The following is a 24,473-nucleotide window of genomic DNA, read 5'->3' as shown; positions in this document are numbered from 1 at the left end:
GTGCGCTGAGGCCGAGGCCTCCGGCCAGAGAAGCTTATGCTAAGTGGTGGATCAGGATGCTATTCCATAGCGTCGAGTCCTCTGATCTCCCCTCTCCTTTGTGGGTCAAGATTCACTCCTCCAGAAGTTGGCCTTCGGGATGGCGAGCCCCGCCTACTTTAGCCACTCCGGGCTCTTTTGTTCTTTCGCCCTAGCTCCAGCGTCTCGTTCCCTCGAGGAACTAGGGTTACATACGTAACCTGAGATGTTTTATATGGTTCTTACGTTGACCCATGACATCACAAAAGCACGGGCTTGAGAAAGCAGTTTCTGTCAAAGTGATGCTAATTTGCTGACTTTTTTATATGCGGTTTGCTTGCATTGTAACACAACCACCACAGTTTTCACAGAATAATATTGCAGTTAGTCACCCTAAGAGTCAAACGACCTGCAAATTTGCTGAGTTTGGTTTCTACCTTCACTACTTTAAAACATAAATATATAGTTCAGTCATGAAACTCTAGATGGCGCAGGCTGACGGGTTGTTAACGTAACTGATGATATTCAGAGAGTTAAACAACTTGGCACAAGCTGATTGGCTCATGCTGCATATGCAGCCAATGAGCTTACTGCCTTGCATTTATATGGCTGGCTAGCATTCACTAGAGATTCCTGCAGCACGCTTTCAGAGTTTCTCTGGAAACCCTCCACCTTCCCCAGCTCCACCTGTATAGATCTGCTAAGGGTTATTTTATATGTTATTTGTGCAGCAGCAGTATGTCTTAAATACTCACGGCACCAAATACATTAACATTGTCATATCCATCACCATGCTAAAATCTTCCGAGAGTTGTCATGATTGAACTAACATAGTAACATTATGCAACTCTTTCCAAGAAAATAGCTTGTGCTTTAGATTGGCAAAGTAATGCTGATTAGAACCTATTTAAGACATTTAGACATTTATGATGTCACAGCTTTGAAAGTGGTATAATGTGCTCTTAAAAGTAATTTAACCACTTAAACAAAAGTTTGCAAAGAAATAAATAGCAGTTTGACTGCTATGATAACGTAAACTCGCACGAGATGAAGATTCTAGTCATATCAGTGGCAATTTTATTCAATTCCAATTTATTTGAATAGTGCTTTTCACAATAAATATTAGAATTGTTCCTTATCAGCATTATTGCCCTAAAACCCCTAGTGATCAAGACAGTGGTGAGCAAAAACTAGGAACAAATAAATGCATCGTCAAATTGTATTCATATTTTATTTTATTTATTTCTTACTGTCAAAAACCAGTCACATCAAAAGAATCAAATAATCATGATCAGTCGATGATATGATTTACAACTTGTCTTTTTAACACAAAATGAAATGGTAATAATATCAAATTTTTATAAATGTATTAAAAAATGTTTGCATTGAACATTTAATATCTTGACATGTTAACTTTGACAGATTTTAAAATTGTTTAAATAATTATCTTTGATGTTTTTCACTCAACATTTTTGCCGACCCCCTAACACCCTTGCAAACCCCTGTTTGATTGCTAAAAACTTTTGCTTTTCCAAAATATTTCCAAACAATTGTCTATAGGTAGGTATATGGCAGTTTAAGACCACTGTCATACTGGTCAGCGAAACATGAACTAAGGTTACTTGAGGAAAATTTAAATGATCCATTAATGAAGAAATATGGTGAGAATTATGCAACAGATTAGGAATACCATACCTCTCATTTCACACCTGCATGTGTTTTTTTTACTTATACTGTGGAATATCTGGCAACACAGGTTTCATTTGTTAACATTAGTTAACTACATCAGTTAACATGAACTAACAATTAACAGGACTTCTAAAGCATTTATTATTATTAGTTTAATAATTACGCAACGTTAAATACTACATTAGGATCAACCATTGTATTTGTTCAAATTAGTTAATGCACTGTGAACTAATATGAACAAAATTGACTAACATTAACAAAGGTTAATAAATGCTGTAAAATACAGTATTGTTTACTGTTAGTTCATTTTAGCTAATGCATTAACTAATGTTAACAAATGAAATCTTATTGTAAAGTGTTACTGCAGATCCTTTTGAATCCAAAAGTCTGATGTATGTACATGATGCATGTGTGTGTATGTTTACTCCAATACAGGCCCGTATCAGGATGATTTTGGCCTACCTCTTTGCCCAGCTGTGTCTGTGGGCTCAGGGAAAACCTGGTGGTCTCTTAGTTCTTGGTTCAGCAAACGTGGATGAGAGGTGTGTCTTTATGTTCTTTCTTTCAGTATCCAACTGTCAATAGTAATGAAGGTTGCTTAAAAGAAAGTATTATTTGTCTTTGCAGCTTGACTGGATACTTCACAAAGTATGACTGCTCCAGTGCTGATATCAATCCCATTGGAGGTGTTAGTAAGATGGACCTGAAGTGCTTTTTGCAGTACTGTGTAAAACGCTTCCATCTCGCTGCCCTCATAAGGTGTGTAATCCTTCCTTTTGGTGCACATTTGCTGATCAAATAACTGATGTAGTTACATAATCTTGATTGTTTTGGCCAACAAAACTGAAAAAATCACATTGAGTGAAAATTAAAAGAGGGACAGTTTAAGGGGAGGCAGACCACTCATAGAAAAATGAATGGGGGAAATGCTTTTTTCTTAACTAATATGCATGGCCAGCCTGAAAACAGTGTTTAGGCATGATAAAAAAGATAAATATATTTGTGTGTGTGTGTGTGTGTGTGTGAGTGCTGCATTTATTTGATCAAAAATACAGTATAAACAGTAATATTAAAAATTGTATAGTTTAAAATAGCTGTTTTCTATTTGAATACATTTTTAATATGTTATTTATTCCTGTGATGGCAACACTGATTTTTCAGTAGTGATTACTCCAGTTTTCAGTGTCGCATGATCCTTCAGAAATCATTCTAATATGCTGATTTGGTACCCATCTTCTGTACAGCATTTTGGATGCTCCACCAACTGCAGAGCTTGAGCCACTGACTGATGGCAAGATCGTCCAGACTGATGAGGTAAACATAGTCAACCTCATTCACTGATAAAAATTAGGTCTTGAATACTACTGCATTTATAAGTCATTGTAATTGATTGAGACGGGATGTGCAATGGACTGCACAACTGTGTGTGGCAATAGTTGTCCAGTACTGTCTGACATATATTTAAACTGGCTAATGTACTGTTTGACAGCCATATGACTCCTGCAGTAGGCTGTGTATTTTTCTAAGCCATCTTCTCAGTCAAGCTGATTTTGCTTTTCTTTGCATTCATGTGATTTCTGCAGTTTGAAACACAAAGCAGAATCATCACAAGCAATTCTTGTTGTCATTAAACATCTAGCACGTCATGGGAAAACATAATCCAAAAGCATTGCATCCATTACTGATATTTCAAACTACAGCTTGCATTCATGTCACTTTTTGGTATATTTAATCTAAATGTATGTAAATAAAAAAATATTCAGTTTACTTCACTTTAATCACTGGATGGTGCAAATGTGTCTCATGTTACATATATGAATTACATTTTAAACAATGACAGATTGGAGATGATTATTGTGTGTTATATGCCTACGTGGCTTCTGCTAATTTTTTAGTGGCTTTTACAAAGTGGTAGGGATGGAATCAACTTTGGCAAAATGGTCAAATAGCAATTAAAATTCTGTTTAATTAGTGACTTTCAATTAGTTTTTCATTTTAATATTTAATTAATATTATATTTTAGGACATTTAAACTATTCAGTTTTAGGTGAAGTAAAAAATATACATTATATTTATTCTATATATCTTGTAGTAAATAAATCAGTGTAGGATTTGTAATTGAGTGAAATGAGAACCTGTCTGATGTCTGATATTATTGCAAAGTATTGTGGATATTTATTTTATTTATTTTTAATTTATGTAATTTTTATTTTTTTATTATTTATTTATTTTTGTTTTCCACTTACTTGTTCAAGTTGTCCTTATTTTTATAGGGCATGTTTACTATGCTGCTGTGCCCTTATGTGCTTTTTCCATCACAGTGTGCATGCAGACAGATAGTTTTACAGCTCTGAGACCTTACACATGTGTTTCTGTGCTTCCCTCCCACAGGCTGACATGGGAATGACCTACTCAGAGCTGTCTGTGATTGGCAGACTCAGGAAGATCTCCAAGTGTGGCCCATACAGCATGTTTTGCAAGCTGATTCACTCATGGAAAGAGACCTTCACTCCCTCGCAGGTCAAACATGCCCTAAACATTACAGTACTCATAGTGCCTGATACTTTTAAAAGCAGTAAATACTAATATTTGACCACTGTTATTTTATGACCAGTAGAGCAATGCCATGCTTTGTGCAAATGCCATTTTTTGGGGTTTTGCAGGTGGCTACTAAAGTGAAACATTTTTTTAGGATGTACTCAATCAACAGACATAAGATGACAACAGTAACACCCTCTTATCATGCTGAAAACTTCAGTCCAGATGATAACCGCTTTGACCTCCGTCCTTTCCTTTACAACACACAGTGGCACTGGCAATTCCGCTGCATCGACAATGAGGTCAGCAGTTCTACAGAACAATGTGATTTCATTAGGCTGTATTATACAAGCTTTAATATTGAAACTTTACACAAATACTGTACATATATATATATATATATATATATATATATATAGATAGATGTAAATGTTTGTCTGAAGATGTTTGTACGTAGTTTTTCTATTTGTATGAAATCCATTCTGTTTTTCTGTTGTATAGGTGGCTATGATGGAGTGATATGGAAGGTGTATGTACAACTGTTATCAGAAGCCATTGATCCTTGGTCCAAAAATTCATCTCGGCCGCTGATGTTATAGTGAGCGCTCAGCAGTTCTCTGCACTCTTTCTGTTTGGCTGCACATGCACTGCAACTTGTTCTAGTTATTGTTTTTCTTAGGATGTATAAATCCTAAATAATGTCTTCAGTTATGTTCGCATTTTAATGCAAATAATCAGGTTTGCGATTATTGAAATTGTGTATGGTAATGGTGGTTTAAAAATAAAACAATACATATGAAATTGTTCATATGCAGTTACTGTTAAATAAGATATCTGTAACTTGCACTTTCATAATCTTTCATTGAATAATTTGCCAAGAAACAACCATATTTGCCCAGATCAGCTCAAGTATGTAGTGTAAATGACTCTATAACCAAGCAAATTAAATGACTGCAGCATTTTTCAAGAACACAGGCATGCCAGTGATATAAGAGTGATGACTGGGTCATTCCTTGCAGAACTCTGTAATATAATAAATATTTCTACAAAAAGGATTATGCTCTTTATATAGTATGCTTTGGTAAAGCTCAGGCACTTAAGGTTTCTAAATTGTAGCTTGATTATCTGCAAGAAAACAGGAATGGATAAGTCACCCCAAAAATGACAATTCGGTCATTATTTACTCACCCTCATGTTGTTCCAAACCTGTATGACTTTCTTTCTAAGTATTTTTGTTATTAAGGGGTCATATGATGCTGCTAAAAAGAACATTATGTGTTAGAATGAGCCGTTTTAGGTAGGCGTGGTTGACTCTTAACTTTTATAAAGAATATCTCTTTGGATTTGAGACTTTAGTCTTTGCAACTTTACAGATCTTCTTTATGCACCAAGAGCTTGTAACACTCCAAAGAGAAAAGAATGTTGGTAAACAAACTGTTTTGGTTACCATTGACTTTATTTTTATAGACATGGTTGTTCTTGAAAATATCTTATGTTTTACGACCACAGAAGAAAGAACGTCATGCAGGTTTGGAATGACATGAGAATTAGTAAATAATGACAGGATTTTCACTTTGGGATGAACTATGCTTTTAACTTGAGGGTAATTTTTGAAATGTAAAAACTTAATAAATAAGTGTTGACGTGGGAAAACAGAATGGAACGTTTTAAAGTGAGACAAAGCAACTAATACAGCAAATCATCTTTTTTTTTTTTATCTTTTGCTAATGCTACTGTTGTCTGTGTTGTTGAAAAGCCGCTGGTTATAGTTTTCCCACCAAACATATCACTTCCTAAAAAATGATTTTGGAAGCAGCTTTTTGTTTAGATATTATAGTTTCAAAGACTAACAGGATAGAATGTGATGGTGAGGACAAAAATGCAATGAATTGATTACCAATTTACAAAACAAAAACAAAATAAAAGTGTGATTTTCATATTTTATTCATTATGGCGTACAAATGTAGATTTGAAAGATATTTTAAAGTTTGAACGGTACTTTAAAGTTGTCTTAAGGCAGAAAGCATGAGACAGCGGATGTGGACGAGTTGGGTGTCAGAGAATTGACTTCCTCTTTGTATGTGTGAAACGGTCTGAACACACACACGTTGGTACAGCTATCATACACACACGCGCGCGCACAAACGTTTTATATACATATAAATGAGAAGAAAAAATAGTTTATTTCAGGGAGATTCATTAATGTATTATTTAACTGTTATTATAACCCGTATAAAGAGTGTCGCAAGTAAATCCCCACGCTTGCTCAATCCGTTTGCAGCTCATGACGCAAATGAACTCGAAGGAAAATTTAGGACAAGCTGAACACTATAGGCTCATAAATCCCAATCATTTGCCTAGATTAAAATGACCCTTCATTATAAACAAAGACGGACGTTTATTTGATCGACGGAACGCAATATAACACCAGCAGAAGATAATGCTCTTCTTTCGAATGAGTTCTATTTAGTGATTCTTTTGAACCGGTTCGCACAGTGTTTTATCACTTGCCTTCAAAAACACCTTAAACTTCAGCATGTGACGAGCTCTATATAATATTTAATATATAAAACATTGTGGAAAAACATCAGAATGTAACAAACGTGATTCAACAAGTGAATTTTTAGAGGGTGAACTGATTCATTGTAAAGAATCATTCGAACCGATTCGGTAAAATGAAACTTGACTAGCTAGTGCTCTGACATGAGCGAGCAGAACGTTTCATTTGAGTGCGTGAGCTGAGGGTATGGGAGGAGTTGACGGCTCCTAAAAACACCTCGAGCACTGTTGCTCTCGCTTTAATGTTACACTGACTCAGTACGGTGGGAATAAAAACAAGTGCGTCTCCACTATAGCGAGACTGTCACTTTATTTACAGACATGGGCAGAAGACTCGTTTAGGTTTGTCCTTCGTCACTACCGATATCTTTAACGCCCTGTTTGGGATTTATTTGGCATATTTGGAGACTCGTAGCGACTGTCTAGATCAGGGGTGGCGAACTCCGGTCCTGGAGAGCCGCAGTCCTGCAGAGTTCAGCTCTAACCCTAATAAAAACTCACCTGCCTGAAGCTTCCTAGTAACCCTTCAGGCCTTGATTAGCTTGTTCAGGTGTGTTTGATTAGGGTTGAAGCAAAACTCTGCAGGGCTGCGGCTCTCCAGGACCGACGTTCGCCACCCCTGGTCTAGATGGAAGAAGAAGAGCCGCTACTGACTGGCAGCATTAACCGGGACTCTGGTGATTATGGATCTCATGATAATGGTGAACATTATCAACATGAAGAATCACCAGGATCAAGACGCCTGTCCTATTCAGTGACTGACGATTCTTACCCTGTGTACGAGGGTACGTATGTTTTTATCAGTCTGACCTGACAAAAGTGTCCTGACTTAGCCTTTAAAACTTTTCCTCAACCTTGTTCTGCTGTCTTGTAGTTTATCCGTTATCTCTGTGTGTTATTTAATAAAAGTCTAAAGGTTGTGGCTTTGTGAGGCTGGTATCATATTCATTCACCTCTGTTTGGGTTCTGTCTTTGCTGTCAGACAAACACACCATTGTCTTCTCATTGCCTCTGCAGGTCATCTACTTTGACTTCATTTGTTGCTTTCATCAAATTACAAGTGAAGATAGTTAGACATATTGAAAATGTATTTTTATTGTTTACAGTTAATGTAATATTCGTTTTCATATTTTAGCAGAAATCTGGGGCAGCTAAAGGTGTTTTGGGTGGATGTGTGAAAATCTTGTTCAGACTTGTTATAAAAAGTGTTGCAAAATACAATTCGGAACATTATGTCAAGGTAATCTGAATGTCAAACTGACTAGTTTGTTTTAGTCTGTGATTTTGGCATGTTTAGAAAAAAGTTATTATTCGTCGACATTAGTTAGCTAAATTAGTTATCACGAACTAACAAATAGCAGTACATCTACAGCATTTATTAATCTTAGTTCATTTTTATCAACATTTATGAAAACATTTTTCAGATCAAAACTTTTATATTAACAATAGATAAACTGAACTAACATGGACATTGATTAAAAAAAAAAAACATCAACAAAGGTTAATAAATGCTGTAAAAATATATTGCTGTTAGTTATATGTAGTAATATAATAAAATATGTGCATGTTAGTTATTTTATGTCTCCAGTACGAAGTCAAATGAAACTTTCAGTGGCTCTTTATTGTTCTACTTAGCGTAATCGCTCAAGGATGGTTTGGATTTGCTGGCTCATTTCCTGTTGAGAAGTTCAGGTTTGGTAGCTCCTGAATATCCTGTGACACTTAAAAATATGCCTACACACATAGTTTTACAATCAGAATATTATTTTTTTCAACACAGGGTAGAGGTACAGGTCATAGAATGATCCAGTAAATTTTGCACCAGATTTTGCTCTGCGAGTGGTTAAATTGGGAGTGCGAGTGCAATATGGGAATGATTTTTAAGGAGCCAAAATATATTTTACTATGTTTTTGTTTAGATTACAGATAATTTAATAGTTTCACTTTGTTTAATATTACAAGATCTCCAATGCAAAACCTTTTGGGACATTTTTGCAAAAAAAGTCAAACGCATGAACAAAATTCACAGCTAAAACTTTTAATTAATTTATTTTTTTGTTTATTTGTTTTTCCTTTAACACAGATGCAGACCTCTATATCCAGCAGGCTGTTGTATTTATTGAAGATGCAATTCAGGTTATTATTATTTTTTTCTAACATTTTTAAAAATTATTTTTATATTGATTGAATGAATGTCTGATTTCCCTGTTTGTGCTCTTTCCCACAGTATCGATCCATCAATCACAGGGTTGATTCTGGGTCCTTACGGTTATATAGATGGTATTATTCCAAAATTTGCCAGTGGTAAGCAAGCAGAAATGTATGCTTTTTATTTAAGATTTTTTTTCTTTGCCAGCCATGTGCCATACAAATGCAAAACAGTTACTACGGCAACACTGGAATTGTGAAAAATTGCTTCATAGGTTTATATAAAAACATGATTGCATTTTAGTTTATTTGGTATCAGTATTCACACTCTGTAGTTGTGTCTAAATCATAGTATAGGTGAGCCAAATCCATCAGTAACAAGACTCGGAGAGCCTTGCTTTCAGTCATTACTCAATTTTGACAAAATGTAGGTACTTTGTTTTTCCTTTTCATTGCATACCGTAGTTATTTCAATCAGTGTTTCTCAACTGGTAAAAAAACAAAAGTGGTACACCTAAAAGTTGACAAAATAACTTTTAGCAGATTATATATATATAATAATTTTTTTTTTTTTTTGGAAACTATTAAACCATTATGGTCTGTTACGATCCAGACAGTTCCAATGGATAACATCAAGTCTCACCCACAATTTGTCATTCAAGAAGCCTTTTTACTTGGATATATGTCCCATTAAGGAAGATAAAAAGCTAATTGGGACAATCCCTTCAATATTCCCTGCCTCAACGTCCTGTTATTGGAGATACTGTACGTTAACACAGACAAGAAAACTAAGATCACAAAGCCATTTCATAGTTCTTTAAGCTTTATTTACAGAACCTTGTTGTTGGATTGGATCAGACATGTTGTCAATTACCACAGAAAGGTTAGACTTGTCTCTTAATTTGTAAAATCAAATAAAATTCACATTCTAGAGGGTTTAAAAGCAGAAATATTCCTTGTATTTTACATTACACAACATTACAAAATGTTCGTTTTTGGAGCTATTAAGTTGTCCATGTCATCCTTTTGTGGTGTGATTACAGTTCTAGGTAGAAGAGCTTCTACAGTAATAATGCATTACCAGTATAGTTCCTGTGGGTGGAATGTAAACAGCACTTATAGTTACATCATGTCCCTTTCCGGTATCCTTGCAGGGATAGAAATTAAAACCTGCCAAATGTGGGTGAAAATCACCCATGCTGGGTTACACATATCAACTCACTAGCCAGTTTGGTGGGATGTGATTAGTAAATCTATCATTTTACACGCCATCGCTAGCACTTCCCATAAAAACAGCCTCCAACATTAGCAAAACAAAGCAAAAAGAGACGAGACAAATATCCTGCAATGACAAAGTGAGCCACTCACAAAGTTTACTATTGTATTACATTAACAAAATTTAGATTGTGCATTGTGCATTTTTCAAGAATAAATATGTTTTTTTTTTGGCTTGAATAAAGTCTTCATATAGAGAATTATATCCGATCTTTTTTCTTTCCATTAGCCCTTTTTTGTGACCAGCTTACTGTCTTCCAGAGCACTTGGAGAGTATCAAGCCGTTCTCAGTTCCTAGGGGTCCGATAAATGCCGCATGTCCAAGACTTCTGCGTGTCATTATACAGATGCCAAAGCACCCTTTAGCGTGTTTATTGCAATGCGCCGTATTTAAAAACATTTGTCATCAATATACTGATATGAAGGGCATGAGAATTTTACATTCGTTAAATTAAATGCTGGGATATAATTTTGTTATGATGGTATGATATTTTGGGGCATTATTTTCAGACACCTTGGGAGAGAGAACAGGTTGGTATTGTTTTAATGGATGAAAGGCTTCAGTTCTCAGTAAGTTGACATTTGTAAGGAAACATTTGGGATACATTTTTGAAATTACAGCCTGTCCACTAATCTTCAGTGTTTAACATTAAACATTCATTTTGGAGTAAGCTATATTTAAAAATTAAATGCTGTCACAGAGATTTTTTTGTGTGTCTGATTTTGATAATCCACTTTATGTGCAATATTTCTGTTTTGGCTATTAGAAGTTCTAAATGGCCAATAACCTAATTTGCCTAGTGAAGGAAAAGGCTCATTTAAAGGGGTCATATGATGCGATTTCAATTTTTCCTTTCTCTTTGAAGTGTTACAAGCTCTTGGTGCATAAAGAAGATCTGTAAAGTTGCAAAGACTAAAGTCTCAAATCCAAAGAGATATTCTTTATAAAAGTTAAGAGTGAACCACGCCTACCTAAAACGGCTCGTTCTAACACGCCCCCACATGTCTACATCATGATGTGGGAAGATTTGCATAACTCTGCCCAAATGTTCAAGCAAAGAAAGAAGGCGTAATTTTATTCTCGCTGTAGTATTGTTGCTGCCGCCATGTCGTGAAGACGCTGTGTTTCGTTGTGAAAGCGAAACTACTTTGTTTGGCCTTCCAAAAGAGGATGATATCTGCTTCATCATGCGTAGAGCTGGTCCGTGCTGGTCGCTGAGGAAATACATCAATTTCGCGCTGTGGATTGCCAGATCGGCTTTCACTGTGGACAAAGCAGAGTCCAGCCCGGGGTCGTCACATGTCACATTGCCGCAAGCCCGCCGGACGCTCCTTCGTCGAATCCGCCGGCCGCCGCTCACTCTAGCCCCGCCGGCCTGAAAGCGAAACTACTTTTTGTATAAAAAAAAAAAAAACTGGACCTGCAACATTCCTGCAATTATTTTGACCTGTACCCTCTAGCTGCTTATGTGGTCATTTGCTTATGTTTCTCTCTGTCGGGACTGGCTTTCATTGAGACCCCCTCCTCTCTGACCTACACCTCGGACATTCGTTTCAAACCCAAGCCTTGGGAGCCACCGTGTGGACTGACGGAGGGGATTGAGATAGTCTGCCTTTGTATCTTCATCCTAGATGTCACTGTGAAGGTAGAAATCCAGAAATATTCAGTTGACTATTGGGATAGCATTAAACAGGTATTTCACTCAAAAAATGAAAAATCTGTCATTATATGTCATTCAAGCCCATATGACAGAGTTAAACAGACCTCTTTTGTAATATGACTTAAGTTGATTAATATTATATTAAAGAACATATTGGATGTTTTGTGTGTTTTGCAGAGTTATCTGATAGGATGGGAGGAGTTTCGTATGAACAAATGGCTGATTGGTTATATAGTAGTGATTGCAGCATCAGTTATTGATTGGATGTTGAGTATTAGCATGATGTGCAGTGAGGTGAGTTTATAAGAACTACTACAAAGCTGCTTATTTATTGTGCCTCTTTACACTATAACAGTATATGACAATATTTACACTATAAAACAAATTGGCGTAGAAAGTTTTCACTCGAAATTGCTAGTAAATTCCACAAAATAATTACAAAGAAATGGCAATTAACGCATTACATTAAACTGAAGATTGAAATAGTATAAAGTTAAATGTGACAATAAATTACTAAATTAATTCAATATGACATCAATATACCTTTTTAAGTAGTTTCACTAAATTAAATATCGAAAGTCCCCACATGTAATCTGCCCAGCACTATTGGCAAAATAAAATGTGACCCTGCTGGACCACAAAACCAGTCTTAAGTCGCTGGGGTGTATTTGTAGCAATAGCTACAAATTTTGAATGTGTCAAAATTATTGATTTTTCTTTTATGCTAAAAATCATTAGGATATTAAGTAAAGATCATGTTCCATGAAGATATTTTGTAAATTTCCTACTGTAAATATATTAAAACTTAATTTTTGATTAGTAATATGCATTGCTAAGAACTTCATTTGGACAACTTTAAAAAATCTTTTGATTTTTTTGCACCCTCAGATTCTAGATATTCAGGTGATGTATAAATCTCAATTTCGAAAAATTGACACTTATGACTGGTTTTGTAGTCCAGGGTCACAAATGTTCTTATAATTCATAGAAATGCAAGTAAAATGTAATTCTAAATGAACTTCATTAAAGTGCAGTTAAAATTTTAATTTACAATTCTTTTTTTCATTTTTATTTAACTTGCCCTCATTTGAAGAACAGACCAAAATTTAAGTTGTATTTTAAATCTTGCCCTCCATTTTCACTTAAATCTAATTTGCATAAGCACATCAAATATGACCTGAGGGAAATGAAATGAGATGTTAATTTTTGGACAATCTATTCCTTCATCATCTTAAGTAAATGTCTCAGTCAGCTGTCAGCATCAGGTCAGTTGATTGTAATGCTTCCCTGTCATTCTGTCCCACAGAGTTTAAGAGTCAGGAGACTAATTCGCCCATTTTTCCTCTTGCAAAACTCTTCCCTTATGAAGAAAACTCTAAAATGTATCAAAAGGACTCTTCCAGAAATAGCAAGGTAATAACATATTTTCTGTAATAAGGGTTTTTCCCCATAACAGCCTCCATTTAATTCCTTATTTTCACTTCTCAATTTGTGTGCAGTTCCATTCTAATATTATTATTTAAAAATGACCGGATAAACGTTGACCGGATCGGTTCTCTCTGTTTTTCACTCTTTCTGTGGGTCTTAAAAAAGCCTTTTTAAATAAGAGCAGAAAGTCTAAAACTGATAAAGTCATGGCATTAAATGTTGCATACATTGCAAAAGTGATTTTTTTTTTTTTTTCCAAATACAAATATCTAATCATCCTTAAATCAAGATACATTTACATGCAAATGTAAGTTCTTGAAAAATAGAACAAAATTGAGTGAGTTAGTTTAAAACAAAAACAAATATCTGTCAATGGGGTTTAGTTAATAAAATTAGTGTAGTTTTTTTAAATAAATTTAGTTTAGTTTTAATTAGTTATTTAGTTAATCTTAATGTGCAATTTGTAATTGTTATCTGGCCAGTAAAGGAACAAATACCATCCAATCTTTACATTTACACTGAATCATTTAGCAGACACTTTTATTCCAAGTGAGTTGCTACAGTTGACTGAATAGATGTGTTTCTGTAGGACCCTAAGAAGAATGGAGAATGGGAAACCTACTTCAAAAACCTGCCAAAGGCCCTGTCTTCTCTGCTAGTGCTGCTAACGACAGCCAATAACCCTGACGGTACGTCTTCATTTGACTGTAAATGTTGTTAAAGTCTCTCAGGAGGTGCAAATCTCTGAATGACTCAGTAAAGTTTTAGATGATCAGTGACAGATGACATTTTGGCACCGTTGTGTCGAATTCTCAGTCATCTCTGGCTCATTGCAGTGGAGGCTATGAGTCATTGGCTTTAACCACATGACATGATGTCTTGTGACTTGTCACAATGTTCTGTTAAACTTTCACAGGTATCTGTATTCATTTTAAATGTGAAACTGCCTAAAATGGCCTACAACCTTTCTTGTAATCTGTGTGTCTGTCAACGTGTCTTCCTCTCTCAACAGTCATGATTCCAGCATACTCTCTGAACCGTGGCTATTCTATATTTTTTATACTCTTTAGTGTGTTTGGTAAGTTTTAATGGCAATCAATCACACACACACACATACAGACATATACTGCTGGTCAAAACATTGGAATAATATAAGATTTTGCAATATTTCTAAAAGAAGTCTCTAATAATTATTTCTGAAGAAATGTGTCTCTGAGTAATGGCTGCTGAAAACTCAGGAATAAATTGCATCAAATTTGCATTAAATTTGATGCAATTTATTTTAATTTTTTACTGTATTTATTCAGTGCAGCTTTGGTGAGCATAAGAGACTTCTTTTCAAAAACTTTTGACTCATAGTGTATATTTACACGCACGCACACTTCAGTTAATATTACTTGCATTCAAAATTTTCCACCTGCATTAAACATTGACAATTTTTTTTCTTTTCTTTTAGGGACATATTTGTTAATGAATCTAATGACGGCTATTATTTATAACCAGTTCAGGGGATATTTACTGGTGAGTGACGGTTACGTGACTTACATTAGATGTTGTTTTAGGAATTTGTGCTTGTTTGCTAAAAGAATAGTTCAGCAATCTACATTCTGTTATTATTTCCGAACTCATATGTTTTTTTTCCCATGGAGCATAGAATGTATTTGATCATTTCCAAGCTCCTCTTTTCCATACAACAGAACTGACCAGAGCCCATCAAGCTCCAAAAATGACAAAGAAAAAAAAAAGCACAATAAAAGTTTTCCATATGACCCTGTGTTTTCAATTGGTTTTAAGGCATACCATAATTATTATTGTATGGAAAAGAGTGGCGTGAAAATTCTTCAAAAATTCCTCTTGTGTTTTGTGAAGTCATACATGTTTGTGACAAAATGAGGGTCAGTAAATGTTGATTTTAGGTGAACTGTTCCTTTAATTATTGATGTTATGGTCTGTGTGTTTAGATGTCAGTTCAGACGTCTATAATCAGGAGGCGTCTGGGTATTCGGGCTGCTTTCGAGGTGCTGTGCTGTCCAGGCCGAGGGCACACCAGCACTCAGTCTGAAGGCCATGTGTAAGATCCAGTCCTCTCCAGCACTTTAGTCTTTCTTCCTTATAGCAAACATTTACTCTTTATATCTCTAATGTGGTGTTTTATGCCTGGTCACATGACTTTTCCTGTTGCTGCTCAGGGAGCGAGTGGCGGTGAACATGTTTCTGCAGGTCATGGATAGAGTCCACATGAAGTCTTACTGCAGGCAGGCTATCATTAAGGTCAATACAGATTGCAGAATAGTTTGTTATAGTAAATAGTGCGTGACATGGTTGTTTGTTTTACCTGTCTTTTGTTTCCTCCAGGCTGCTCGGCAGTTCCCAGATGGCTTCATTAATGGCGAGGCCTTCCAGAGGCTCTTTAATGAGCTGGATAAGGATTTTATGAAAGAGGTTTGATCGTCTACATTTGTGGAACAGTTTACATTACAGTACATTCAGAATTCAGGAAGTTACACTTTTTGAACAGTTTGTGCAAGTTGGTTAAATTAGTATTAGAATCATTAGGACATTAGTGCATAGCAGGGTTGGGCAAGTTGAGAATTGGTTCCCTTGCATTTTATGAGCTAGAATTTGAATCAGAATGACAGCTGTACACTGTAAAAATTGACTGTGACTTTAACGGTAATATACTGTAAAAATGCTACAGTAAAAACCTGTTAAATGGTTAACGGTAAGTTCCCCTACTATATACGGTGAAAAACTGTATTGGAAATTACATGTAATTTTTACGGTAGTATACCGTTTTTAGAAGTGAAAAAGAGCATATAATTTACAGTGAATAACCGTAAATTGACATTACCAGAATTCCCTGCATTACATTTTAAATTTGATGTTTTTTTGTTGAAATAACTATGTTTCTACTTAGTTTTTTCTTATCAGTTATGTTTATTAGGGTTGTATATTACACCTAATGTTGTTAAATTAATGTTTAGTGCATTATTTCAGTTTCATGTGTGTTACCATGATGGTGTTTAGTGTTTGTGTGAATGACACTGTGCACCTTCTATATATGTTAATATTTAAAAGCTGCTTGTGATGGGCTTTTGTTCATCATGTGACTTTCTCATCACCATCTGCTTTTGGTGGATATCAGTGTATTACAGAGGTACAAAATAGATTTCAGTACTTCAATAGGTTGATATATTAACATTATATCAGTTAATGAAATTACGGTATTTAACTGTAAATTTGAGTTAAAACTATCAAATCTAAAACGTTGCTACTGTATTTTTTATGGTAAAATTCCGGCATCCACAGCTGCCGTTTTTTTACCGTAAATTTTAAGGAATTATTTTTTACAGTGTATGGCAATTCACAAAACGAGTTTTGATGAATCCAATACAACAACGAAACAGGCAAGAATAGATAACTGTTTAAAGTTTGCATCTTATAAGTTTGCTTCATTTTGTTTGGCTTTAATACAATTAAGAGAGCATTCTAGAAAATAATGTGTTCTTCAACTATGTTCCAAACAAATAAGTTAAATTCTTATAACAAATATAATAATGTATAATAACATATAATTAATTATTAAATTTATTTATTGAATATAATATGTATAAATATAATAAAATTAATATAAATTGTGTAGAAAATTCTTATACAAACAGTGAATATTAATAGTATATAATTTTTCAGGAAAGTGGAATAATGTAATATTAAACCACACTTGTAGCAGAGTGTTTTTGAATTTCATTTGATTTTACTTCCTCAGATTCAAACTGAAAGAGTTTAATTGGAATTTCTAAAGACACTCTTAATTTAATTCTGAATTCAGCTTTGGTGTCAACAGACATTTTAACTATTCTATTTTTGTTTTTTTTGTTTTTTTCCCCCCTTCAGCATCCACCAAAACCAGAGTACAGTTCTCCTGTCCTACGGCATATCCAGAATATCTACAGTCACTTTTATATTACTGTTCTGGGGAATGTTGTCGCTCTGGCAAATGTCATCTGTATCTGTGTAAGATACCATATTTCCTTTTACTTGCTTTGATTATCATATACATCACCCTACATAAAGAACATTACACACTTTTCCAGAATTCAGTAGACTAAAACAGGGTCTTCCAAATTGGTTGTTCACCACCTAGTGGTTCATTATGGAGCTGCAAGGGGCTCTTGAGATAGAAATGCCAAATTAAATTGATTTGGATTGAAATATGTAAGTTTTAATATTAAATAATCAAGTGTAACACTTTACTCTTACACAAACAAGTCATCAAATGTATTTAAACATTGACCACAGATTATACTTTATACAATAAAATGAAATCTACAAATGTGAAAGTACTCATACTCACCATAAATGCTTACAATTCATATAATTAAAAAAACTAGTTTAATAATTGTATTATTACAATTATTAACAAATTATAGCATTATTTGAAATCAGATCAGAAAATTATTTGAATAATTTAGTTCACAAAAATAGATTGCAGTCTATGTAGAGCGCAGGATGTTTTGAGTTTTTTTTTTTTGTTTGTTTTTTTTTTGCAAAATGGTGCGATCTTGTGGATAGCATATGCAAAAAAAAAATGATTTGAATGTTGAAGTTCATATCTGATGTCTGTTATTGTTTTTCTGCAGACTGTCTTGGTTCTGAATTCAGAGAAATCTGGGTCAGAGAAAAATAACTTCTATATGGAGGTGACTGTTTCATGCACTGAAAATAATTTATGTCACTGTAAAAATATAATTTCATAGAAAAATATTAGTTGTTGGTTCGTTTGTAAAAAAAAATAAATAAATAAATAAATAACATTGTGTTAAATCCTTTGGGTGGACTTTAAAAATGATCTTTGGTGTCAACAGATGCATTGACTGTTCTGTTTTTGTCTTTTCCCTGAAGCATCCACCAAAACCAGAGTACAGTTCTCCTGTCCTACAGCTTATCCAGTGTATCTACAGTCACTTTTATATTACTGTACTGGGGAACGTTGTTGCTCTGGCTAATGTCATCTGTATCTGTGTAAGAAACCTTATTTCCTTTGACTTGCTTTTATTATCACATACATCACCCTACATGAAGAACATTGCATACATTTCCAGAATTCAGTAGATTAAAACAGGGTTTTCCAAATTGGTTGTTCACCACCTAGTGGTTCATGATGGAGCTGCAAGGGGCTCTTGAGATAGAAATGCCAAATTAAATTGATTTGGATTGAAATATGTAAGTTTTAATATTAAATAATCAAGTGTAACACTTTACTCTTACACAAACAAGTCATCAAATGTATTTAAACATTGACCACAGATTATACTTTATACAATAAAATGAAATCTACAAATGTGAAAGTACTCATACTCACCATAAATGCTTACAATTCATATAATTAAAAAAACTAGTTTAATAATTGTATTATTACAATTATTAACAAATTATAGCATTATTTGAAATCAGATCAGAAAATTATTTGAATAATTTAGTTCACAAAAATAGATTGCAGTCTATGTAGAGCGCAGGATGTTTTGAGTTTTTTTTTTTTGTTTGTTTTTTTTTTGCAAAATGGTGCGATCTTGTGGATAGCATATGCAAAAAAAAAATGATTTGAATGTTGAAGTTCATATCTGATGTCTGTTATTGTTTTTCTGCAGACTGTCTTGGTTCTGAATTCAGAGAAATCTGGGTCAGAGAAAAATAACTTCTATATGGAGGTGACTGTTTCATGCACTGAAAATAATTTATGTCGCTGTAAAAATATAATTTCGTAGAAAAATATTAGTTGTTGGTTCGTTTGTAAAAAAAATAAATAAATAACATTGTGTTAAATCCTTTGGGTGGACTTTCAAAATGCCCTGGTGTTTTTTCAGCAATAGTTGATATATGTGTTTTTCTGCATTTTCTGTGTGGTTCTATAAATATTAATGTAAATATATTTTCTGTCTTTTAGATCCTCAACTGTATTTTCATCCTGTACTATTTAATAGAGATGCTGCTGAAAATAGTGGCTTTTGGTTGGAGAGGTTACCTGTCTTACAGGAATAACATCTTTGATGGATTCCTCACTGTTCTTCTTCTGGTAACACATTTCCTGTGTCATTTTTTTGTGATTTAAAATAATCATTAGGAATTCTGAGGCATACATAGCTGTTTACATAGTGAAGGCAATAACTGGAGACTCATTGTGTTTTTCTTTTATTCTCAACAGGCAATTCAGATTGCCATATTCATCACGTACAGGATTCCCTATGAGGACGTGTGAGTGTGCTTAATTTGAAGAACAAATCTCCTGATCTCTTCTCCAAATGCTTCAATGTGATGTTTTACTCTTATGTTAACAGAGATCTGGTTCCACGACATGTGATGGCTTTGTGGGAGATGGTGCGACTGGTCAACATGTTGATTGTCTTCCGTTTCCTCCGAATAATTCCAGAAATCAAGGTTGGTGGCGGGCTTCTCACATGAATCACATTGGTTCTAAATGGACACAAGGAGAAATGATACTACAGCTGTGCGAAACATACCGGCACCATTGCATTTCTTTTCTCAAATAGTTTTTTGCTAGATAGATAGATAGATAGATAGATAGACTGTACATTATTCCTTACCTATTTGAAGACAGTTCACAGGAGCCAGTATTTTTTCATATAATTGGCACGATTGGTCATACCATCTGACATTAAAAGAGCACTAAAAATGCTTAAAATGTAATAAATGCTTAATAAATGTGTAAAGATTTTTTTGTGCTTACTTTAGTTGATGGCCGTGGTTGCCAGCACTCTTGTGGACCTGGTGAAAAACTTGCGGGCATTTGCTGGCATTCTATTGGTGAGTGAACAGACTCTTTTTTTTTTTCTAGCAGTTTTATTATTGATGGTGATTGATCGTACTGATGGTCTCTTCACTTGTACATTTCTCTGATACAGGTAGTGTACTATATGTTTGCCGTCCTTGGTATCTGGCTTTTCCAGGGAGCTATAACCCCTCCATCAAACATGAGGTACTGTTCATCAACTGCACATTTAACAGGAAACATAAAAATACAGTAAAAACTGTAATATTGTGAGATATTATTACAATTGATTATTTTTTTAATGTATTTTAAATTGTGATTTATTACTGTGATGACTGAATTTTCAGCAGCCATTACTATAGTCTTCAGTGTCACATGATCCTTCAGAAATCATTATAATATACTAATTATGCTCAAGAAACATTTCTTATTATTTTCATAGATTTTACATCTGAGCCTCTTCTCTCTCTATGTGCTCTCCTTTCAGTCTAATCTCCAATGCCAGCATAGAGAACAAAACGGATGGTCCCTTCAGCATGGATTGTGGCACTTTTGAACAGCTGGAGTACTGGCCAAACAACTTTGATGATTTTGCTGTAAGTTGCACAGAGGCCTCTGGGAACTTGGTTTTTAGGAAGTTCCCAAAATGCCATAATAAGCATGTATGAGGAATAAGTAGTCAGAGGATTTGACCAGATTTGCTAGGATTAAAGTATTAAATGTGTTTTTAAATTTTTTATTTTAATACTATTTTCACTTTCAAAAGTGAAACCTATATTTTAGGTTTAAGCCTACATACAATTAAGGAAAACTGTTTTTTTGGTCTCGCAAATTAATGTCAATTATTGAGCTATTAAATAACATTTTTTTTTACTATTTTTCCTGTCATATTTTTCCAGTCCTCTCTGGTTCTCCTCTATAACATCATGGTGGTGAATAACTGGCATGTTTTCACAGACGCATACACCAGATACACTACAGAGTAAGCTAGACGCTCTATACACACACACACACACACACACACACACACACAGGTTTGTTTTTGTGAAAAGTGGGGACATCCCATAGGCGTAATGGTTTTTATACTGTACAGACCGTATATTCTATTGCCTTACACCAACCCTACCCCTAGACCTACCCCTTACAGGAAACTTTGTGCTATTTCAGATTTTCAATACACTCCATTCTGTGTGATTTATAAGCGTTTTGAAAAGTGGGGACATGGGGTAATGTCCTGAAAAGTCACCTTCTCCTTGTAATACCTATGTCATACCTTTGTCATTATACAAATTTATGTCCTCATTTGTCACAAAAACGCGCGCACACACACACACACACCCTTCTGTCTGTCTTTAACACGTGTGCTTTAACTGAACGGGGTTTTGTAAATGTGTACCCATAATTCTTCCATGTCAGGTGGTCCTTGGTGTACTTTGTGGCCTGGTGGTTGACATCTTCAGTCATGTGGGTCAACCTGTTTGTGGCCCTCATTTTGGAGGTATGTAGATTGTTTGCTGTAAATAATTCAAGACTGACCATATTTACTTTATTAATACACATTCCCAGTCTTCCTATTCCAAAATGAAAAAAATATATATTACAGTCCTATTTTTATGACTGAAATCTAATGAACTACTGAACAAATGATCAATAGCATGACTTTTTTCCAAACCAGTTAAACACACACCCTGTCCCGCAGCTGATTGTAAAGATTTCATTGGTCATGTCAGTGACAGTGTTGATTGCCTATACAACACTGAAACCAATACTAACCCCTAACCTTAACCTTAATAACCGGTAGTAGCACATCCAGTTAGTTAGCATTACTGTTTGTAACTGAATCAATAAATTCTGACCTTTTCTTGACAGCGCAGTAAATTTGTTTCTAAACATGCTAGTTAACCTTGTTTTTTTTCCCTTTGTTTAGAATTTCACTTATAAGTGGGACCGCAGTAATGCTCTTTCTGTTGAAGATGTGGAGAGAATTGCCTATCAAAGCACTGTACAGCTTATTTTCAGGTATGAATAAAGCCTTTGTAAAGTTCTCATCAATGATTCTAGAGACCTGGGAGAAAACAAGTCGCACTGTTTTACCGACCATTAGTTCTAAAAATGGCAAAATTTCCACTTTAAAATGAATCCGTGAGAATCAATAAAATATGATCAATAGAGCTGTTTCAGCTGTTCTGTTTGAACACCATCAAGTTATCAGGATGTTTGTCTGACAGTAGTGATAATTCAATAGATGAAAATAAGTGAGTTTTGAAATGAGTTTGAATGGTCACACTTTATTTTAATCACACTTTATTATCTCGCTATTAAGAAACCATTAACTAGTACTTTTGCCTCAGTATTATTAAAAGTTAGTAAGGTAGTTGTTAAAGTCCCCCTGTAGTAAAAAATTTTATCCTTTAAAACTCATCTTTGATCATCAAAATGACATATTTAAATGTTTTTTCTTTTGAAAATAATTTTCTCATGCCTTAAAATAGCTTGAATGCAACTCTACACCCTTCCCCCGGGAGCAATGCGTGTGAACTGCGGACGCCAATGCAGGAGAGGTGGGTCTGACTCCGGGCTATTTTACACTGTTGCCGTGGGTTATTATTCAAGTTAGCGGTTCTAAATACAAATAAATAAGCGCTAACAGCACATGACATCGTGAAAATAGGGGGAAATATTAACAGTTAGCGAAACATCTACAGAAAAAATATAACTGTTACCGGACTAACCTGGCTGCCTTCTCACTAGACCCTCTGCTTTGCAGCACAGTTAATGATATGCTAAGGATAGGATCCCTTGACGCGATTGGTTATTGAATTTTGTGACGGAGCAAAAAAGAGGCTGTTTCAAACCGCGTTTCTGTGACTGCCTTTGGGAAACTACAGTTTTAAGGAGAAAATACTCCGCAATGGTGTTGATAAATGGATTGCGCACATGGTTTGTCTAAAAGCATATTAAAAACACCACATAGACAAATAAACAACATAAAAAACTTGATTTTCACCACAGGGGGACTTTAAAGAGGTCATCGGATGCCCATTTTCCACAAGTTTATATGATTCTTTAGGGTTTTAATGAAAAGTCTATAACATACTTTGGTTAAAATTTGTCAATGATAGTGTAAAACAACACCCTTTTTACCCTGTAAAAAACAGCTCTGTTTTCAGCAACCCATTTTACTGCATGTTCCTTTAAATGCTAATGAGCTCTGCCCACCCCGCCCCTCTCTTCCTTGGGGTGACGAGCAGGTCTCATGATACTGTTTACGTTAGACGCAGAACTTGCTAACTGGCACATCATTTGGAAAGGTGATTAGCAAAGATTCATAAAAGAACCTTATACTCACTTCTTCTGTAGGTGAGGCAGGATCACTAATGATTCGCATGAACATAAACGCATTTAGGTAGATCGGGGGGTGCATTCCCTTCAAAAACAAAAGTAATTCACTGCGTCTTCAGTGGCTCAGATGTCAGGAGTAAAGGACGACTGCTATGTTCATTATTACATCCACACGCACCTGCAGCACTTCTGCGAGCGGAGAAAAACATAATAAAGCTAGGCTATATGTATATAAATAATAATAATATAATATTATATTCATATAATTAAACAACAACAATAATAATAATAATAAATAGGCCTATACGAGAAATATATTTTTACTTAAATAATAAATTAAGAAAACAAAAGAAAAACTGCAACAAGTAGCCTAGTATGCAGAGTTTCGGTTCATTTTTGTGCTGCGTGAAAGGAAACAGACGTCGGATCCTATTTTTCGTTAGGCTTATTTTACAAAAGCACAAAGATTTGTTTTTATTGTGAATGTACATAAATAAAAGCAAACCTTTTACAATTCCGATTATTTTTATGACTAAAAGGAGTAGTTGCTTCCACTGTTATGATTAAATGATTGCGCCGGTGCCGCATGCGCGCACACAGTTAAGGTTTGCAACCTTGACAATGCAGCCTGTTCATTATCATAATAAAATACAGTCAGTCAAACATATGGAAAAAAAAACAGACTGCTCAGTTTAAATATGTAGGTAGTAAAATCTGTGCCAAGCCTAACTATGTTTACAGTGTTTATTATAATGTTTGTAAACATTTCGCATCGGCATTAGGTCTATTTCTGAATGAAATAAAATGTGTCTTATATACGACTTAAGTTTTTTTTTTTTCTAAAAAAACACAATTTTTACGTATTTTAACCATGCAGCAAACCTTTTGAAATATTTTGACAAATTACAGAGAAAAAAAAAAGAAAAGTAAATTACTTTTTAAACCGTTGAACTGATTGTATTAATTGGTCAAAAATTCTTACGGTCGGTTAACGGTTAACCGGTTAAAATGAACATCCCTACTTAGGA

The 24,473-nt window shown here is 34.7% G+C and overlaps 3 protein-coding genes across 3 annotated transcripts in view; all 3 read left to right on the top strand.

The window, feature by feature from the left end:
* Positions 1-5,433, top strand: part of LOC107679728 (glutamine-dependent NAD(+) synthetase-like) — a 13,836-nt gene extending 8,403 nt beyond the window's left edge. Inside the window, exons 16-21 of the mRNA XM_016475369.1 lie at positions 2,143-2,249; positions 2,335-2,466; positions 2,952-3,021; positions 4,099-4,227; positions 4,371-4,547; positions 4,747-5,433. Coding sequence (XP_016330855.1) covers positions 2,143-2,249; positions 2,335-2,466; positions 2,952-3,021; positions 4,099-4,227; positions 4,371-4,547; positions 4,747-4,764 — 633 coding nt within the window. The 3' untranslated portion in view covers positions 4,765-5,433. The remainder of the gene's footprint in view (positions 1-2,142; positions 2,250-2,334; positions 2,467-2,951; positions 3,022-4,098; positions 4,228-4,370; positions 4,548-4,746) is intronic.
* A 1,936-nt stretch (positions 5,434-7,369) lies between these two features.
* LOC107679729 (two pore calcium channel protein 2-like) lies at positions 7,370-9,435 on the top strand. The gene is made up of 3 exons (XM_016475370.1): positions 7,370-7,589; positions 8,888-8,940; positions 9,032-9,435. Exons 1-3 carry the CDS (start codon positions 7,433-7,435, stop codon positions 9,110-9,112), a joined length of 291 nt encoding a protein of 96 aa, XP_016330856.1. The 5' UTR covers positions 7,370-7,432; the 3' UTR covers positions 9,113-9,435.
* A 646-nt stretch (positions 9,436-10,081) lies between these two features.
* The window catches only part of LOC107679704 (two pore calcium channel protein 2-like), a 20,118-nt gene continuing 5,726 nt past the window's right edge, over positions 10,082-24,473 (top strand). Inside the window, exons 1-20 of the mRNA XM_016475333.1 lie at positions 10,082-10,094; positions 11,689-11,921; positions 12,066-12,182; positions 13,906-14,005; positions 14,329-14,394; positions 14,773-14,837; positions 15,278-15,387; positions 15,506-15,587; positions 15,672-15,758; positions 17,211-17,330; positions 17,957-18,016; positions 19,261-19,389; positions 19,519-19,568; positions 19,652-19,751; positions 20,067-20,138; positions 20,237-20,310; positions 20,591-20,699; positions 21,003-21,085; positions 21,520-21,601; positions 22,031-22,122. Of these exons, the coding sequence (XP_016330819.1) occupies positions 10,082-10,094; positions 11,689-11,921; positions 12,066-12,182; positions 13,906-14,005; positions 14,329-14,394; positions 14,773-14,837; positions 15,278-15,387; positions 15,506-15,587; positions 15,672-15,758; positions 17,211-17,330; positions 17,957-18,016; positions 19,261-19,389; positions 19,519-19,568; positions 19,652-19,751; positions 20,067-20,138; positions 20,237-20,310; positions 20,591-20,699; positions 21,003-21,085; positions 21,520-21,601; positions 22,031-22,122 (1,844 nt within the window). The remainder of the gene's footprint in view (positions 10,095-11,688; positions 11,922-12,065; positions 12,183-13,905; positions 14,006-14,328; positions 14,395-14,772; positions 14,838-15,277; positions 15,388-15,505; positions 15,588-15,671; positions 15,759-17,210; positions 17,331-17,956; positions 18,017-19,260; positions 19,390-19,518; positions 19,569-19,651; positions 19,752-20,066; positions 20,139-20,236; positions 20,311-20,590; positions 20,700-21,002; positions 21,086-21,519; positions 21,602-22,030; positions 22,123-24,473) is intronic.

The sequence above is a fragment of the Sinocyclocheilus anshuiensis genome, unplaced genomic scaffold, assembly GCF_001515605.1.
Source record: "Sinocyclocheilus anshuiensis isolate Anshui unplaced genomic scaffold, SAMN03320099.WGS_v1.1 scaffold224, whole genome shotgun sequence".
Classification (NCBI taxonomy): domain Eukaryota; kingdom Metazoa; phylum Chordata; class Actinopteri; order Cypriniformes; family Cyprinidae; genus Sinocyclocheilus; species Sinocyclocheilus anshuiensis.
The sequence above is the reverse complement of the archived record's forward strand: the minus strand, read 5'-3'. Positions and strand labels throughout refer to the sequence as shown.

Bases quoted from the DNA above. Each gene is read 5' to 3' on its own strand.
- LOC107679729 (XM_016475370.1), top strand. From the start codon at position 7,433: ATGGAAGAAGAAGAGCCGCTACTGACTGGCAGCATTAACCGGGACTCT. The intron at 7,590-8,887 runs GTACGTATGTTT...CCTTTAACACAG, and splicing joins TTCTTACCCTGTGTACGAGG to ATGCAGACCTCTATATCCAG. The intron at 8,941-9,031 runs GTTATTATTATT...TCTTTCCCACAG, and splicing joins TTATTGAAGATGCAATTCAG to TATCGATCCATCAATCACAG.